At 45.0% G+C, this 19,767-nt stretch overlaps 2 protein-coding genes and 1 long non-coding RNA gene across 5 annotated transcripts in view; 2 read left to right on the top strand and 1 right to left on the bottom strand.

Annotated features, from left to right (window-relative positions):
* The window catches only part of LOC122939925 (zinc finger protein 501-like), a 551,407-nt gene extending 548,246 nt beyond the window's left edge, over positions 1-3,161 (top strand). For all 3 annotated transcript variants that reach the window (XM_044296147.1, XM_044296148.1, XM_044296149.1), the window contains one exon: positions 802-3,161. In XM_044296147.1, the coding sequence (XP_044152082.1) occupies positions 802-1,808 (1,007 nt within the window). In that variant the 3' untranslated portion in view covers positions 1,809-3,161. The remainder of the gene's footprint in view (positions 1-801) is intronic.
* The window catches only part of LOC122941932, a 275,413-nt gene that overhangs the window by 165,592 nt on the left and 90,054 nt on the right, over positions 1-19,767 (bottom strand).
* Positions 12,165-18,935, top strand: LOC122939950. Its single transcript, XR_006390214.1, has 2 exons — positions 12,165-12,424; positions 18,785-18,935. It is a non-coding gene; the product is annotated as an uncharacterized LOC122939950 (long non-coding RNA).

Raw genomic sequence — 19,767 nt, 5'->3', positions numbered from 1 at the left:
GTGTGGTCAGGGCAGGCAGTACAGAAATCAGACAGAAGTAAGGATAGACAGCAAAGGTTTAAAAGCCAGGAAACAGTCAGGAGTCAGTACACAGGAAAATTCATGTAAACAGCACTCCTTTGCAGGAACAAGTGAACTGGAACCTATTGCTCAAGCACCCTCCGGCAGGAGAAGGTGCCTTAAGTACCCATGGGTGGCCAGCCATTGACTGGGAAAGGTTAGGGCGCATGTGCACTGGCTCTTTAAGAGTTAGAGAGACAGCTTGCATTCACCCTGTAGGCAGCAAGAGGCAGTGTCAGAAAGAAGCAGGCCACAGGCTGCTTGAGGAGCCTAGAACAGTGATGGCTAACCTCTGGCACTCCAGCGGTGGTGAAACTACAACTCCCAGAATGCTCCATTAATTTCTATAGAGTTTTGAGAACAGCCAAGCAAGTGTGCATCTTGGGAGTTGAAGTTTTACCACAGCTGGAGTGCCAGAGGTTAGCCATCACAGGCCTAGAAGATTATGTGGCGGCTGAGCCTGGTAAGAAGGAAGAGAAGACTGGCGGGTCTGGGCCATCTGAAGAATAGAGAAGGGGAACACATGAGCCGAGCAACGTCCATGCCCGACAAAGTGAGCGGAGGCTGATGCTGGCCTTCACTTTAACATCTTGACTCTGAGATCTGTTCTCCCATGTTTTAGCTGTTGAAAACTGAACTTTAATCCATGCCTTAAAATTTGTCTATCTGGAAATATTATAAAATGTTGATGTAATGTTAAGGTTATATTCAAATAGAATAAATTGATTTTATTCATGGCAGATGGCTGTACCAGATGCTTAAAGGGACATGTAATATCTTCAGAACCTAAGGCTGATGATCATGGTTTGGCTCAAGATACATATGTAGAGCATGTCAGTATCCCAGATATATCCTCAAACCTTAACCGCAAAGATTCATCAACTGATCTTTTTAAAAAGGTTCAATCTTCTAATTTATCACAGACTGTAACACAAAATAAAAGCTATAGAATTGATGAACATCAAAGACCACACACAGGAGAGAAGCTATTTATATATCCAGAATCTGGAAAATGTTTTACAGAAAAATCTAAACTTGTTACACATCAGAAAATGCACAAAGAGGAAAAACTATCATGCCTAGAATGTGGGAACTATTTTATCCAGAAATCAGATCTTATTAGACATCAAAGAAATCACAAATTGGAGAAATCATTCTCATGTTCAGAATGTGGGAAATCTTTTAATCACAAATCAATTCTTGTTAAACATCTGAGAATTCACACAGGAGAGAAGCTGTTTTCATGTCCAGAATGTGGAAAATGTTTTATAGAAAAATCATATCTTGTTACACATCAGAGAATTCACACAGGGGAGAAGCCATATTCATGTTCAGAATGTGGAAAATGTTTTACAAAAAAATCATATCTTGTTACACATCAGAGAATTCACACAGGGGAGAAGCCATATTCATGTTCAGAATGTGGAAAATGTTTTCTCCAGAAACCTGCTCTTATTAGACATCAAATAACTCACACAGGGGAGAAGCCATACTCCTGTTTAGAATGTGGCAAGTGTTTTACTCAGAGGTCAACCCTTGTTTCCCATCAGAGAATTCACACAGGGGAGAAACCATATTCGTGTTCAGAATGTGGCAAATGTTATACATGTAAATCACATCTTGCGATACATCAGAGAACGCACACAGGGGAGATGCCATATTCATGCTCAGAATGTGAGAAATGTTTTGCAGATAAATCAAATCTTGTTAAACATCAGAGAAGTCACACAGGGGAGAACCAATTTTAATGTATTTAATTAATTGCCCATCAAAGACTTTTTATTTCGAGAATGTGAGAAATCACTAAATTCTTACAAATCAAAAGTCTCTTCTCGTTGTACCCCTTTTTTGGTGAATAATAGTACAAGGAAGAAATACAAGTCATAGTAAAGTCTCACAATGTCATACTAGAAAATGTAAAAGCAATTTACAGCACTAAATTATCACTAAGAAATGCATATAATTAACAATAAACAATAAAAACTGGTTCGTGCACCACTTTGTGTTCAGCCGAAACCCGGTGCTCATGCCAGAAACCGGTAGGATCCCCGCTGAATCCCATTATATTCAATGAGGTCTGGTGGTGAATAGCAGTATCTGGCTAGGTCAGATACAGTGAACTCTGGCAGGCTTCCTTTTCTAGAACAGCCTGCCAGATTGCTTTACCACAGATGTGGAACTAGCCTAACAGTTTTTTGGCCACTTTCGTACTGGGATACACATCGTGATTTATGTATCCAAATATAGTCCACTCCTGGGTTAAAGAAATTGGTGCGTCGCATCTTTTTCTACGCCTGTTTTAGGCATAGAAAAATGGTCCAAATGTACGCCAGCAAGGGAGCGGGTATAGATTTGGATATGCGGTTATGTATTGTCTGGCGCCTCTACATAAATTTGGCGTATCCTCCGCCAGCTAAAGGGGTATTAAGACCAGAGTCTAAAACGACAGTCTTAATAAATTACCTCCAAAATCTATAAACACACATACCTACTAGCACAGCGGTTCACTACACAGAGTGCAGAGGTATACACATATAAGAAGCCACAGCTAATTGGGAGGTCCGTACCTACCAACCTCGCTGATCGGATCACATACGGCCATCAGCAAGCCCGACACAGGAGAGCACATGAGGAGTAGCGTGAACGCTGCAGCAGCCACCATTGCCTCATGGAGCCCGACAAAATGGACATCATCTGTACAAGGTTGTGGTAAGGTGCGCAGCGCAACTATTATGTCATTCTAATATACTACATCTGTATCACCAATGTAAAGTCTGACTGTACAGAGAGGCTCTGTTATATATACTTTGTCATAATCTCCAAAAGGAGATGAAATTTAACTAAAGCTAAGAGGATAAACTGTATAAGGAACTTTATAAACTTCCATAATTTATTTTAAAAAATTAGATTTTTTAAATATATTTTTCCACACTATAGGGGGTTAACATCTACAGAAACTAGGTGGCACTGTTATAATACTATTTTTATTCCTGTGAAGGGCCCCGTGGTTTATGAAGTTTTTAACAAGTGTGCACACTAAATAATATATACAGGTGGATTGCATATATGTTATTTTTATGTATTTTATGTTTTATATAGGTTTTGTGAATAAAGAGCATAATGCTATGCGAGATACTCAAACTTGTTAATATCTCACTATGTTCAATGTATCCATGTCCCTTTTATTATGCATTCTTTTCCTTCACACTTTTCGCCTTGTTATCCCTCCACTGCATTCTCTCCACATCAGCCCCTCTCTACTACCTTCCCACACGTACAGTTCATATGCATTATTCACCTTCTTAAATCCACTTGATGTCACGGTCATATTGTTGTTTGACCGCGACGCGGTTGCCGGTGGTAACGTGTTGTTGTCGGTTTGCGCGTGCATTTCCCCTTTAAGGTGTTTCTCCCTGCGGTTTGGTGAGCGATGGGTTAAACCTCTAGCTAGTGGGGATTTAGGTGTGTCCTGGGTGTGGTCACTAGCTTGACTTTATCTGTGGCTTCCTGGCTGGGGGCAGTGTTACTCCAGCCTTGTTTGGTGATGGAGGTCTGCTCCTTTCCTGGGTGAACTTTTCCAGTCTTTGAGGGCCACCTTGTTGGACATAAATTGTCTTCCTTTTGTATGCTCCTTATACCCTACCTCACTTGTTGTATGTTAGGTGTGGATTTATGTTCAGGGTGTGTTGTACGTCTTGATTGTTGTTATATGTCTGGGCTGTTGGTGTTTGTCCCTGCATGTATGCAAGACGTTGTCCCTGTGTGTTTTGTCCTCCGGAATGGGGTTGGTTTCTCGGAGGGGTGAACCACTAGCCTGTATGCAGCGCTGCCTGGGGCTGCCATGCACCTTGTGGCATGGGGGTCTTGACAGAGTCTGGTGTGCTGGATACCTGTGGGAGTTGTTGATGCAGCATCCTGTTTGGTGTTAGGGCTCCTGTACGTATGCACGGGTTCCAGTCGTGGAGACTTCGGCAGGTAAGTGTGTTGTCTTGTGTTCTTACCTGCCGATCCTCTTGCTGTGTATTGTCTCTCCTTTTCCCTGCTATTAGGTCTAAAGAGACTCTTGTTCTTCCGTGTCTAGGATGAATAGGACGTCTCCTCCCTGCTCCTATCTGTGGGATTTTTATGGCGACTCAGGGTTACAGGATTCCAGGGTATGAGCTGTCCTACCATCGGGGTCCACTCATACGGCGAGGAGTTAGGCAGAGGATTAGGGACGCTATAGGAGGTGACCTGCTTCCCTTTTCCTGGCTTCTTGGCCTAGCAGCTATCAGATATCCTTCTTACATTGTACGGTGGGGGGTTTCCCCCACTCCCCACCGTGACACTTGACCCATCATGTCCCAGTGTGCAGCACAAAAAGCACTTTTACAAATTACTGAACCATTTGCTATTTCTCGTTATTCTTTTGATTTTACCTTCCTGGGACATCTTTCCATATCATGCTCCACCTGCTTCTGCTCATTTTAACCCCTTCTCTGTAACATATAGAAACCACGTTGATCTCATTTACATTTGTTGTATATCTTTTCTTCCGTCTATTACCTGTGTGCTCTGGTTTTCATGATCAGTGTGCAACAAACTCTGCTATATTCATGACTTATTTCTTTAAAATTCTCTTAACCGGGTGGCCCTCACTGAAACTTTGATTCAACAACCTGACACTACTTCCCTTGCTGCTTTATCTTATGGTGGCTTATATTTTTCTCTTACCCCCAGACCTGATGATAGGCGTAGTGGAGTCGGCATACTTCTTTTCCCACAATGCACATTCCAGGTCATTCCTCCAGTACTATCAGTCACATTCATATCTTTTAAGGGTCACATCTTCACGATCTTCCACCCACTCTCCCTGACAGTGGCAGTTGTCTACCATCTCCCTGGCTTACCCATTTCCTGTTTTGTGAATCACCAACTCCCATTTCAGTGAGCTTTAGCATCCCCCATAGACAGCCCTATTTCCCCATCTGCCTCCTAGCTTCTATTTCTTACCTCCTCTCTTGGCCTATCACAACTTTCTAATTCTCAGACACATAAAGATGGTAACACACTTGACCTGGTGTACCAGCTGTGCTCTGTTTCTGAATTCATTAACTCTCCTCTCCCACTTTCTGACCACAAACTTCTTTCCTTCACTGTCACACAAACTCATCTATCCCAGCACACTCCTACTTATCGCACATTTGCAGATCTTACATGCCACTGACCATAAATAACTTATAGAAAATTTATATTCATTATTGTCTTCAATCTCTTCCCAGTCCTCAGAAACACCCTGGATCAAGCAACCCTGGCTCACACCTCAACCTCTTTCTTCAGCAATACTCCTGGAGTGTGGAATGCCTATAGAGTATTCTGAGATTCTAGAACTCTGCCCTCCACCTTGCCAAACAGACCTATTTCACCTCTCTCATCTGTTTACTATCCAATAATCCCAAAAAACTCTGACAACTCATACTCCCTCCTCGGTCCTAACTTGCAGGCTTTCAACAGTGACCTCGTGCTGAAGATCTGACCACTTACTTCAAAGAGCCATTAAATTATGTCCCAGTCTAAAAGCATCATCGATAACCTTGTCTCCTACACCTCCTCTGCTTAGTTTTCTACATTTGACCCAGTCATGGTAGAAGTCTCCAGGCTCCTCTCCTATTCTTGCCCTACCACTTGGCACTAGTGACCCTATTTCCTCACACCTTTTTTCCTCCTCTTCCAAACATTCTCTCATAAACCCGGCACTGAAAAATATATCTTCGGACCTGTCTTGCAAAACTAATTCCAGACATGTCTCTAATTGACCCTTCATCTTTAAACTTCTGGAATGCCTGGTACACCCTCGTCTCATCCACTATCTCTCTGTTAACTCTCTCCCTGACCACTTATAATTAGTGATGATCGGCATAGGCAATATTTGTCTTCGCCTAGGATTCGCCATAAATTCGCGAATACTAGAATTTGCAATCTCCGGTCATTATTTTCTTGATTGAGAAAATCGGCAATGTAATTTTTGCGTATTGTCCGCACAATACAGGCATGGCTCACTTTTGCTACATTTGTCAAGCTGCTAGAAGTTTCTTGAGACTAGAGAGAATGGTTGGCAGAAACTTTCGTGACTGTGAGGAAGAACTGATAGAGTGCTCCAATGTATTTGCGATTGCGCAAATTGGCACTAATGATGCAAATATTTTTGCCACAATACACGCAACTTCACATTTTATCAGGTCTGAGTAGATATTACTGATTGGTGCACTAAGTATTGTTGACATCACAGCACTATGTCTGTAGAATGTATGTAAAACATATGTGTGCACAGTAATTGCTATCACACTACCTAACACCCTACACTGGAACCTATCAGCTACACTATTTCACTATCTAACCTACACTGACTATCTCCCACTATCTGTGTGTGTATATATATATATATATATATATATATACACACACTCACCTAATCACATGGCAGTTGCTTCAATGCATGTAGGGTTGTGGTCCTGGTCAAGACAATCTCCTGAACTCCAAACTGAATGTCAGAATGGGAAAGAAAGGAAACAGCAGAAGACCCCACCGGGTACCACTCATCTCCACTACAAATAGGAAAAAGAGGCTACAATTTGCACGAGCTCACCAAAATTGGACTGTTGAAGACTGGAAAAATGTTGCCTGGTGTGATGAGTCTCGATTTCTGTTGAGACATTCAAATGGTAGAGTCTGAATTTGGCGTAAACAGAATGAGAACATGTATCCATCATGCCTTGTTACCACTGTGCAGGCTGGTGGTGGTGGAGTAATGATGTAGGGGATGTTTTCTGGCCACACTTTAGGCCCCTTAGTGCCAATTGGCCATCGTTTAAATGCCACGGGCTACCTGAGCATTGTTTCTGACCATGTCCATCCCTTCATGACCACCATGTACCCATCCTCTGATGGCTACTTCCAGCAGGATAATGCACCATGTCACAAAGCTCGAATCCTTTCAAATTGGTTTCTTGAACATGACAATGAGTTCACTGTACTAAAATGGCCCCCACAGTCACCTGATCTCAACCCAATAGAGCATCTTTAGGATGTGGTGGAACGGGAGCTTTGTGCCCTGGATGTCCATCCCTCAAATCTCCATCAACTGCAAGATGCTATCCTATCAATATGGGCCAACATTTCTAAAGAATGCTAGCAGCACCTTGTTGAATCAATGCCACGTAGAATTAAGGCAGTTCTGAAGGCAAAAGGGGGTCCAACACCGTATTAGTATGGTGTTCCTAATAATTCTTTAGGTGAGTGTGTGTATATATATATATATATATATATATATATAGAGAGAGAGACGAAAAGCAGACAGCACTCCAAATAAAAAAGCAATTGGTGTTTATTCACCCATGTGGAAGGCAACGTTTCAGCTCATACAAGAGCCTTTCTCAAGCAATGAACACAGTGCATCATGGGGTATATATAGTCCAACCCCTATTACATGTCACAACCAGACAGCTGAGAAGCTCTGACAGAGGCCTTTCAGAACCTCCTCTTTGAGTTTCTGTGTTGTGGTATTCAGCTCCTCCTCTCCTTAGCCTCTCTCAGCTGTCATGTGTTGGACTAATTGCTTCCCTTTAAATTCTTCCCCAGAAGGCTTTTCTGGGCGGCTTATATTTCTTCCTGGAGTATGTGTGCATGCCCATCTGGTTCTCCTCTCCTCTACAAAGTTAAGTGTTATACTGTTATCTGTTATTTTCTGTTTGCTGGATCCCAGGTGACCCTGACTCCCTCCGTGTCTGGTGTAGGGAGCCGGTGGTCGTGTCCCCTCACTATTGTAGGGTGCTCAGGGGTTGTATAGTCAAGGTACGTGGATATGCATACCTCCACCATTCGGATCTATGCATAGGCTAAGCAGCCAGGGAAAGTGCCAGGTCTTCTACAGGGGTCTCCCTTTTGTTCCTTAGCTGTTGGATCCAGCGAGTCATTTATGCATGTTGTTTTGCCTTGTTACCTGTACACATTCCGTGACATTACATCACCATAAAATCAATCAACAATTTCTACAAAAATAAAGTGCAAATAGTGCGTGAACAATTCATGAATACATGCAGAATGTGCACCGCTCATGTGCGGACAACCTGCAACAACATTACATGATGTGTACAGTACGAGGCATACAAATTATACCATAAAGTGCAATAGACAATAAGCAAATTCATATGTGCATCATTAACAATGTGGGAGGAGAGATGTGATGCAATGATACAGAGAGGGAGTGGTGACATACCCCATATGGTCTTCTGTGTCGCGCACGCCAATAGCCGCCAAACCCGGCGTTCGGATCTAAGCACTGCACAGGCGCCAAGTTGCGTCAAGCCCACGGCATGATGTCACCACGTGCCGTTACAGGAGCATGCGCACTAATGCTGGGCCACTGTCGGACATTTTACAATAGATAAAAGCCTCCTAATGGTGTGTGTGCGCATGTCCATGTAAATAATAGACAGGGCAGCGCATCACGGAGAATATTCCGCGTTCTGTGGCGTGGATATACTGGAGACAGGGGAGAGGCTGCAACCCGTGAAAGACACAGACCCTCAACCCATATGGGCATAATGCGACCGCGACGGGACTCACTGCGGCCACCTACACAAAGCCCACCAAATCTCTCCAATATCCACCCCTAATCATAAACACACAATAAAATTCAGAGGCTGATCTGTAGAACAAATGCATATTGGCACAGCTTGGGGATTTAGCAGAAATACTATCAATGATGTATAATAAACAGAGGCATGTGGACACAGTGTTCATAAACAGGGTACGTCCCACTTCTCAATTTCTCAGCATCCATTCCTATCTGTGAAGATATAAAGAAAAGAGAATAAGAATAATAAAATGGCTTAATGGTGTTCATAAAACACTATATACATCCAGGAGTATGCCGTATGTCACATGCACGTACAATGTAGGGCAAACTGCTAATCTAGGAATACACCCCCGGATTGTAATCCATATTGAGCCTATTTGGTTTCAGACAATTCAGAGTATAAATCCAGAAGAGCTCTTTCTTTTATAGCATCAATACTCTATTGCCCCCACGTCTAGGCATGGGGACATGATCAATAGCCCAACATTTGAGATCTTTTTCTGAGTGTTTACACTCCGTAAAATGTTAAGGACCTGGAAGGTCCTGTCTTTTTTTGCGTATCGTGTATCTGTGGTTGTTTAACCGTGTCTTTAAACCGGTCGACGTTTCCCCCACATATAACAACTTGCACGGGCAGGTCAAAACATAGAGTTACATGTAAGGTGGAAACGGATCGAGTGAGAAACTCCAGTTGTAGGATGGACAAATGCTCTACCTTTACCCATAAATTTGCAATTAATGCAACTAAGGCAGGGAAAGCTTCCCTTGCCATGTGTGGTCAAGGAGGCTTGTGTAAATTTAGACTTAGGGCCAATGTCTGCTTTAACAAGTGGATCACGTAAGTTTCTGGATCTACAATACGAAAAAAGAGGAGGAGATCTAAATTCTTGGATCTCGCTATGATATCCTCCCAGGATCCCCCAATGTCGCTTGATAATACAGTTGATATCCTCACTCTGTTCAGTATATTTGAAGTGAGGATATCAACTGTATTATCAAGCGATTGGGTTGGAAGGTAATTTTCTTCGCTGGGCGGCCTTATACACAGCTCTGGGTTGACTTGCTTCAGTAGTGTCTCTGACGTCCATGGCAGCTGGTATGCTACCACTGTAGGGCTGAATACAAAGCAGGTACTAGACATATATCCCAGATGTTGGGTGGATGTTGGGGGTGCAGATAGTCTCGGGATGAGGACCTCTGGCTCTGGATAAGGCCTCTAACGAAAACACGGCACACCGTCCGACGATTCCTGCAGACCGCTCCCGTCCTGTTGCAGCTGGGTCATCTGACCGCCACTCCGGTGATGACACTTGTACCATTGGCTTATCTTGGAGGGTCATGGCTACAGCAAATGGCCCCTGAAGGGACTCCATGGGGGTGTACTCCACCACATCTCCCTTATAGAGGCTGTGATGGGCCTGAGGTAGGTAAGGGCGCTTCACGGAGCGTCTTTTGACGAAAAGCTCCTGCCTGGTCTTGTCCTCTCTTATGAAGCCAGATCCCCTCACAATGCTCCGATCCTCCTCCCTAAAAGCAGGTCCCTGGGCTGGGGTCGATCCCATACCCTAACTGCCCAGTCCTCAATCACTCTGCGGTAATCCTATATATTGCCATCACGGGCTGTTACCTCTTTGGGCACCATGTGCCATGCATCTTGGGCGGCGAAGGGGGAGCTTCAGCCGCCCACACCACACCATCCGGCAGAGGGAGGGCCCTCAGCATCGTCGCAAAGGGTCACTGGTATTGTGATACACACACCTCTTGTGGGGCATCTTTCTCTTCAGGCAATTCATCCCCCCAGCATATACCGCCCCAGTCTGACTGCCGAGGATGTGCAACCTTGCCTTCTCTCGCGCTGTAACAGACTGGTAATGAAGGCAGGGCTTTGGGGAGGAGCTTCCACTTCCCTTCTCTTTGCTAAAATCTTGTCCCCTGTGGACAGGGCTGGATTTTCCCGCTTCAGACAGGGGCATTCCTCTACTTTCCCGCTTCTGGGCTGGTAGAAGAAGCTGCGCCATCACTATTAAAGATGGCTGATTAACTCTTCGGACGCGGCGCGCACAGTTCTACACCTGCCGCTCCACAACAAATTCAATAAAGTCCTTTTCAAAGAGGTTTTTGATGCCAAAATTGCAGCGGATGCCTCCCCCAGGGCCCTTTAAGAGGAAAAAGTACTTGTTTCATGATGCCAGTTACAATGAAGCAACAAGGGCAGAGGGCCCTATTTAGTGATACTGTGGATGGTACCCAGGTGTAGGAATGCCAGAGTGGTGTAGGGCGGCTTAAATGTCCCTTAATGTTGGTGCACGTGTCACGGTGCTCATACCTGGATATGCTGGATCCTAGGCGTTGGCTCCAAAGCAATGACAGGTGGATTGTTGATTAAGGGGGTGATGAAATAAACTGACCATGTGATGAAGTTCACTAAGCACTTTACTTTCCATAAATGTTTCTCCAACTGTTTCAGGCTTTGTCTTGATTCCCAGCAGGCGTTAGCAGGCTCGGACTGGCCCACCGGGGATCCGGGGAAATCCTCGGAGGGCCCCGAACCAGCAAGTGAGCTCCCTTGCTTAGGAGCTCTCTGCGATAAACTCCGCCCCTGTACACAGTAGGATGCATGCTGCCTGCGATTCATCCTAAATGAGAAGGAGGGCTCCATATCAGTGCTGATTCATGGGAACTGACAGGTTTTGTGTAATCAGCACTCCTGGTCAGAGTAAGGCAGTTTCCACATGATCTGATTTTCATAAAATGTTATGTAAATTAGATCATGTGGAAACAGCCGTACTCTGACGAGGAGTGCTTATTGGACTAAAACCTGTCAGTCAATAGCACTAACAGGATCTCCTCCAATCAGGCAGCTCTGCTAGAAGGACTGCTGTCTGCGTGATCAGTCTGGAGCCCAGCCCTGATGCTGCGAGGGGGAGGACCCTGGCTCAGGACCTGGGCATATTACTGTGGGCACAATGTGGGCACATTGCTGAGGAGCAATGTGGGCACATTACTGAGGGCACAATGTGGGCACATTACTGGGGGCACAATGTGGGCACATTACTGAGGAGCAATGTGGGCATATTACTAGGGGCACAATGTGGACATATTACTGGGGGCACATAACTGGGCATATTACCGGGGGCACAATGTGGGCATATTACTGCGGAGCACAATGTGGGCATATTACTCAGGCACATAACTGGGTATATTACTGGGGGCACATAACTGGACATAATTCTATGAAGACACAATGTGGGCATATTACTGGGGGCACAGCTGGGCATATTACTGGGGACACATAACTGGGCATATTACTGGGGGCACAGCTGGGCATAATTCTGTGAGGACACAATGTGGGCATAAAGACTGTGCGGTGGCATGAAGAGGGAATAATTACTATGTGGGAGCATTAAGGGGACTGGGTGGGATTAGGTGTATAGGTATGGGCGGAGTTAGAGGCGTGGCCTAGTGCAGATACAAATAGCTGCGGTGTGTCCCTCTCTGTTCTGGGATTTCAGCTCTGAAGCCGCTAGACTGTATGGGCTGCAGTGCGAGACTCCCAGAACTGGGCACATTCTAGACACGTCACTGCTGAACTGCCTAGAATGTATGGGCTGCGGGGAGCAACCCAACCAGCACAGCAGGCTCCTGGGGAAACTGGTCATGTGACCCCTGACTCCTCCCACACACGGTCACATGGCCATGACATCATGAAAGGTCCTTTAGCCCACCAGTCTCTGGTCTCCAGTGGAGGTATGTGCACTTTCCTCCTGTCTGTCAGGATTAGGCCTCGGTCACACAGTCAGTGTTTGGTCGGTGACTTCTCTTCCGTTAGTTTCACACTAGAGGAACATTCTGCCGGAGCCCAGTGACTATAATGGGACGGGCAGCGATTGCCTCTATTTCCAGTGTCAGTGCTGGGATTGGGCTGAATCCCCCCAGGTCCTATAGTTAGTGGGGGCTGGGGGGGCTCTTGGCCTTTCCAGCTGTTTCTATCAGGGTCCTGTCTAGAATGTACGGGCTCCCCTGAGGCCGGTGTAGCATTCAGGTTCTGGCTCTCAGTGATTGGGTAGAAGGCTTGTATAAGGACCCGTACAGTCGGCTTCTAGTGACCGGGACGAGGCTGCCGGACTCAGAATAGGGGGTATTAGGAGACAGGAAGATGCCGGATGCACAGAAGCCATACTGGAACCTCTGTCTGTTATACAGGAGACAAGATGGCGCCAGGTGAAGGTGCAGACTTGTAGGACGGGTGAATAAAGAGCAGTTTGGAGGGTGACATGGGACCTAGGGTGACCACGTGTCCCAGATTGCCCGGGACAGTCCCGCATTTGGAGAGTCTGTCCCGGGTCCCGGTCACCCTCATTCCGGGACAATTTAGTGTCCCGGAATGACCTGAGCCACAGCCGCCGACCTCTGCTAATTGCTCTGAGGCTCCAGGACCACCACACATTACAGTCCATTGTCCAATCATCACCTACCCGGACAGAAACCTTTGGGCGGTGAGGTGATCCGCTTCCCAGCGTGACGTCACTTCACGGCGCCACTAGCCTAGGTCGCCGGCTGATGACGTCAGGACTCTGAGTCTGAGAGGAGATGAAGCTGCGGGTAGGCGGCGCAGTGATGTGAGCAGTGAGCTGTGCTGAGGTAACTGGCTGGCGGGATGATGATGACATACGTTCTTAACTTCTTATGTATGCCGGTCACGTTTCACTCTACTATCCATTCATGTTGTGATAGATATTAGGGGTATAGGGATGAGCCATAGATTACAATTACAAGTGGAGTGGAGGTTTATGGAAGTGATTGTATTATATACTACTAGCAGGAGACACTTTATAGTATATTGTCTGCTCTGTATTACTGGGCTGCAGTGAAAGGGAAAACCAAACTTTTCCCCAAACTAGTAAAAACTTGCGAAAAAAATATCCCCCTTTCCTGGATAAGGCTATGTTCACACCTAGTATAACCTGTGACCAGCAGAGCGGACCGCACATGTGATCAGAACTTTACCACGCTGCCATCCACTGAAAACGGAAAATTAGGCAAAAAAAAGTATCAAAAATCATATTTTTTGGGGAGTGGACATGGGTGCGGGGGGGCCGGGGCGGGTGTCCCTGAATGGCAGTTTGGAAATGTGGTCACCCTAATGGGACCAGGACAGTCAACTCCAAAATTATCATTAATGAGACATTTCCCCTGATTTCCCCGTCTTTCCACCAGCCTCGGCTTCTGCTATTGTCTGTCTGACATTTATGGAGATCACCAAACTCCAGTCCTGTCCATTCTCAGTGCAGCAGTCGGTTCCCTCCAGATGTACCGGGCTGAGAACCAGAGAGCGAGGGCCCCTTTCAGAGACGGGCGTGTCCTCTGCAGAAATCACGCTCCATTTGTCAGCGTGATTTCCCATTCTGGACACTGCTCGTTTCCTAGAAGCGCACGGCATTATACTGATTTATAATGCTGTGTGTCTCTGCCTGACCTGTATCTACTGAATTATACAGATTTATAGCACTGTGTGTCTCTGACTGACCTGTATCTACTGAATTATACTGATTTATAATGCTGTGTGTCTCTGCCTGACCTGTATCTACTGAATTATACTGATTTATAATGCTGTGTGTCTCTGACTGACCCGTATCTACTGAATTATACTGATTTATAATGCTGTGTGTCTCTGCCTGACCTGTATCTACTGAATTATACTGATTTATAGCACTGTGTGTCTCTGACTGACCCGTATCTACTGAATTATACTGATTTATAATGCTGTGTGTCTCTGCCTGACCTGTATCTACTGAATTATACTGATTTATAATGCTGTGTGTCTCTGCCTGACCTGTATCTACTGAATTATACTGATTTATAATGCTGTGACATGCGCTTATACGAAATAACCATTGTCCAGAACGAGGAATCGCGCTCACACACGGAGCATAATTTCCGCCCAGCATACGCTAGTATGAAAGGGGCTTAAGAGATGTACGCAGAAGAAACTTAACCCCTTAATAGCCAGGGCTGTACATGTACGGAGCAAGGTCCGCGGGGCTTTGGGGAAGGATCGGGGGGGATCCGCGGCACCATGACTGCTCTTACCAGCAGGCAGCCATGCCGGGTAAGGGCAGCATAGTGCTAAACTAACCTCCCTCCAGCTCTACATCGCAGCACAGGAAGCTGTCAGAGGCATCGGGGAGGGTCGGGAGGAGGTGGCAGTTGCTGAGCAAGTCAGCATCGGTCCCCTGCCAGCGCTGCTTTTGGCTGGAACAACACTGCACCCAATGGTAGCGCTATAGCTGCACAGGAAGAGGCAGATTTTCCCTGCATGCAGCCATTCTAGATGATGACTGCATGCAGAGAGGTTCTGTGCTGCTTGGTGGCTTGCTGGGACTTGTGGTGCACACCACAGCGATTTAACCCCTTTCCTGCTGAAAAGAAAGAACAACAACACCTGGAATAGCTGCACATAATTTTTTTTTTTTCATTTGCAGCTGTTCTAGATCACTAAACCACCCTTTGTCCCTGTCCGTCCCCCCTCCCCTCCAACGCCCCTGTCCCCCTGTACATTTTTTACGGACGCCATTTGTTCGGTGCATTTTTTTGGGGTCTTAATTTTTTTTTAACCATTTTCCAGCTATGCACCACCTTTTCTGCGTGCGAGCTATGACCGCCAAGTGCTGTTCAGTCCGTACCTGCCTAATTGGCACTGGTAGTTAGGGCTTTATATAAATATATATATAGAGTTCTATATATACAGATATAAGTTACATTTTTAGCCAGTGTTCACCGTCTCTATCACTGCCTTGCAAAAGTATTTTTGACCCCCTTGACTTTTTTTTTTTTGTATTTTGGTGCCTGGCATTAACATGGATTGTTTGAGATTTTGCATCATTTAATTTACAGAACATGCCCACAACTATGAAGATGTTTTTTTTATTTCTTTTTTATTGTGAAGTAAACAACAAATAGGACAAAATACCAGAAAAAATCAATGTGCAGAACTATTCACCCCCCTACAGTCGGTACTTTGTAGAGCCGCCTTTTGCAGCAATCGCAGCTCCAAGTCTGTTTGGATAAGTCTCTACTCTACTACTGAAGAGGCATACGCCATGCTTGCCTCCGATACGGAGTCTACCAGTGAGGGAGAAGAGGATGCCACTTTCCTCTATTCCTCTACCCCCTCCTCATCATCATCATCTGCTGATGAGGGACCCTCTAGAAGGCGCCCCAGGGTAGCAGAGGAGAAAGCCCCCATGAGTGAACCCTTATGGACCCCACCCCCTGACAATTATCAGCCCCAAATTTGTTTGGGTCACCATCAAATCTTCTAAGAAAAAGATTCTGAAAAAATCAATTTCTGTGAAGCCCATGCAGTCAATTTGGATTACAGAGTTTCCCACAAATCTTTTTCTCAGAAGATTTTATAAATTTGATGGTGACCCAAACCAGTTTATACACCCAGCAATTTATTTCCCAGAATCCTACTTCACCATACGCTAGACCCCTAGGTTGAATCCCAGTAGGTGCAGCAGAGATGATGAAGTTTTGGTCACTCGTGCTGCATATGCGCGTTGTAAAGAAGCCAAACGTCAGACAATATTGGAGTTCGGACATTTTCTACCAGACTCCAATTTACAGTAACACCATGACCCGGAAGCGATTTGAGTCAATTAGGAAATTCCTACACTATAACAACAATGCACAGTGCCCACCCCAAAACGTCCCAACATTTGACCGTTTGTTCAAAGTTAGGCCTGTCATTGACCACATTAACATCAAGTTTGCTGAGGTGTACACCCCTGATAAAAATGTCTGTGTAAACTAATCCCTATTACGCTTCAAAGGGAGGATTAGATTCCGCCAGTACCTGCCTAGCAAATAAAGATTTACAAACTTTGTGAGAGTAGCTCCGGGTACACCTACAAGTTCTGCATTCATGAAGGGAAAGATTCCAGGATAGACCCCCAGAATGCCCCCTTGTCCTAGGAGTTAGTTGTAAGATTGTGAGGGACTTACTGCACCCCCTGCTGGATAAAGGTTACCACCTCTATGTGGATAACTATTATACCAGCATATCCTTATTAAGGCCTCTAACTGCCAGGTACTGTGGCTTGTGGCACAGTGTGCAAAAATCAGAGCAGCCTCCCTAGATCCCTGGTAGGGCAACCACTGAGAATGGGTGAAAGCAGGGCTCTCCTCCATGATAACATGCTGGTGGTTAATTACAAGGACAAGACGGACGTCCTTGTAATGACCAACATTCACACTAATGCCAGCTCCCCTGCCCCTGTACGAGGTACCACTACCCCCAAACCAGTTTGTATCCTAGACTACAACAGGCACATGGGAGGGGTGGATCTTTCAGATCAACTTCAGAAACCCTACAGTGCCACACAAAAAACTACAGTGTGGTACAAAAAGCTGACCGTACACATAGTACAGGTGGCAATGTACAATGCATACGTGCTACTTCAGTCTGCAGGCCACACAGGAACTTTCCTCCAGTTCCAAGAGGTGGTTATCAAGGCCCTCATTTTTCAAACCCAGGCCGGGGAGGGTCCCAGTACTTCTGGAAGTCATGGTGCCCGTATCGCACCCGGGCAACATTTTCCAGGTCAAGTTCCCCAGACAGCAAGGAAGGGAAGGACCCAAAAAAGATGCAGGGTGTGTTCCAAAGTTGTTGTTTTTTTGCTGTTAACCCTTCATGTGTTGCAGAAAAAATAGATTAAAATTTAAAAATCTGCAAAAAAACTGAAATTTAGAAATTTCATTCCCATTTTCATTTAATTCTCGTGGGGCACCTAAAGGGTTAACAAAGTTAGTAAAATCCATTTTGAATAGCTTGAGGGGTGTAGTTTCTAAAATGGGGTGATTTATGGGTGGTTTCTAATATGTAAGCCCCAGAAAGTGACTTCATAACTGAACTGGTCCTGAAAAAATTGGGGTTTGTAATTGTTCTTAAAAATTTAAAGATTTGCTTCTAAACTTTTAAGCCTTCTAATGTCCGCAAAAAATAAAATGTCATTTTCAAAAGGATCTAAACATGAAGTAGACATATGGGGAATGTAAAGTAATAACTATATTTGGAGGTATTACTATGTATTATAAAAGTAGAGAAATTGAAATTGGGAAATTACATTTTTTTACACAATTTTACCAGTGTCATGAAGTACAATATGTGACGAGTAAACAATCTCAGAATGGCTTGGATAAGTAAAAGCGTTTTAAAGTTATTACCACATTAAAAAAATAAATAAAAAAAAAGGCCTGGGCAGAAAGGTGAAAAATGGCCCGGTCCGGAAAGTGGCCCTGGCTGACTGTCCTGTCTAACCTTACACCACCTGTCTTTTGGTTTACTTTGTGCCAAAATTTTTGTGCTCCTCTTAAACCTTCACCATGAGGTCACACCCATTTTCCGCAATGCCATTTTTCATAAATATAATGAGATCTGCCAAAATGTGTCCTAAATGCAGCAGATTTTGGTATAAATTACTCCAGAATTCACACCCAATATAGGAAATGTGGGCTGTGGTTTATGTGATTGATTGGATTGCCCAGCAGTCAAAATATGTGTGAGCTGAATGTGTGTTAAAGAGGTTCTGCAGTTCTTTTTAACTGATGATTGATCCTCTAGATAGATCATCAGCATCTCATCGGCGGGGGTTCGACACCCGGGACCCCCCGATCATCTGTTTGAGAATCCAGCGGCACTCCTAGAGCACTGCTGTCTTCTCAAACAGATGATCGGCAGGGGTCCCGGGTGTCGGACCCCCGCCTAACAGATGCTGATGATCTATGCAGAGGATAGAACATCAGTTAAAAAGAACTGCAGAACCCCATTAAATCCCTCTCCATTCCTGTGCTGATGCTTCCATGGATCCCTTCAGTTTCTTCACATCGCAGCAGTGACAACATTGGTTACATAGATAATGTCAGTATGTATGAACACCTCAAAGATGGGACCGACACCTCGTTATTGTGGAGTCCTGAGATGTAGACACACTGACCACTATCGGGGTCTATTCACTGCTGATGTCTCCTCTTATTATCTCCAGTAATTGTATTTTACATGGGATTTTGTAGTATTTTACATCGTCTCATCTCCTTTTCATTCAGGTTCCTACAATATAGGATCTGCTCAGTGGAGATCTTCTATATAAGATCCTTCTCCTGATTGACCCGTCAAGGATGGATAAGGACAGAGACAAGATGGTGGAGAGTATAATAAATCTCACCCTAGAGATCCTCTTCCGGCTTACTGGAGAGGTGAGAGATTCTGATGATGTCACATTGCATCATCTTATCTATGTTACTAACAGATGGACATTACCGGAGAGGTGAGGGACTCAAGAAATGTATGGATTGATATTTATTACTACGTCTCTCCATAACCAGGACTACACAGTAGTGAAGAAGACCTCTAGTGGGCGTTGTCAGGTCCCTGTCTCTGAAGGATTGGGAAGAACCCTGAGCCCAATCATGGGGCCTCCACCTCATCCCCTTATACATGAGGAAATCAATAGAGAGAAGATCCTAGAACTCACCAACAAGATGATTGAGCTGCTGACTGGAGAGGTGACACTGCTGGGAATGCTGGGACATTATACAGGAACGCTATGAAGCGATCTGGTTAATGACTGTATCATTGTGTTGTCAGGTTCCTATAAGGTGTCAGGATGTCACCATCTATTTTTCCATGGAGGAGTGGGAGTATTTAGAAGGACACAAAGATCTGTACAAGGACGTCATGATGGAGGATCACCGGCCCCTCACATCACCAGGTAATAGACATGACTAAATTCAAACGTCCACTCATTATCTGTATGTAAGGAATGAATTCAGTCACTTGATGTTTTTCCTACAGTTAAGGAAGAGAGAAAAACACCAGAGAGATGTCCCAGTCCTCTTCTTCCACAGGATGGTTCAGAAGAGCATCACAATGTCCCACAGGATGATCAGGTAGATGGAGATACTGTCTGATGAAATGTTCTCTATGATCTGTAGAAAGGCTGTGAAGATCTTTCAGTCTTGTTTTATGTAACATGTTTTTGTTATGGTGGTGCTCCATGTCCACTGCCATCCCACCACCTGGGGTGGAC

Source organism: Bufo gargarizans, chromosome 6 (genome assembly GCF_014858855.1).
Source record: "Bufo gargarizans isolate SCDJY-AF-19 chromosome 6, ASM1485885v1, whole genome shotgun sequence".
NCBI lineage: Eukaryota > Metazoa > Chordata > Amphibia > Anura > Bufonidae > Bufo > Bufo gargarizans.
Note: the sequence above shows the minus strand (reverse complement) of the source record. Positions and strands in the feature narration are given on the sequence as shown.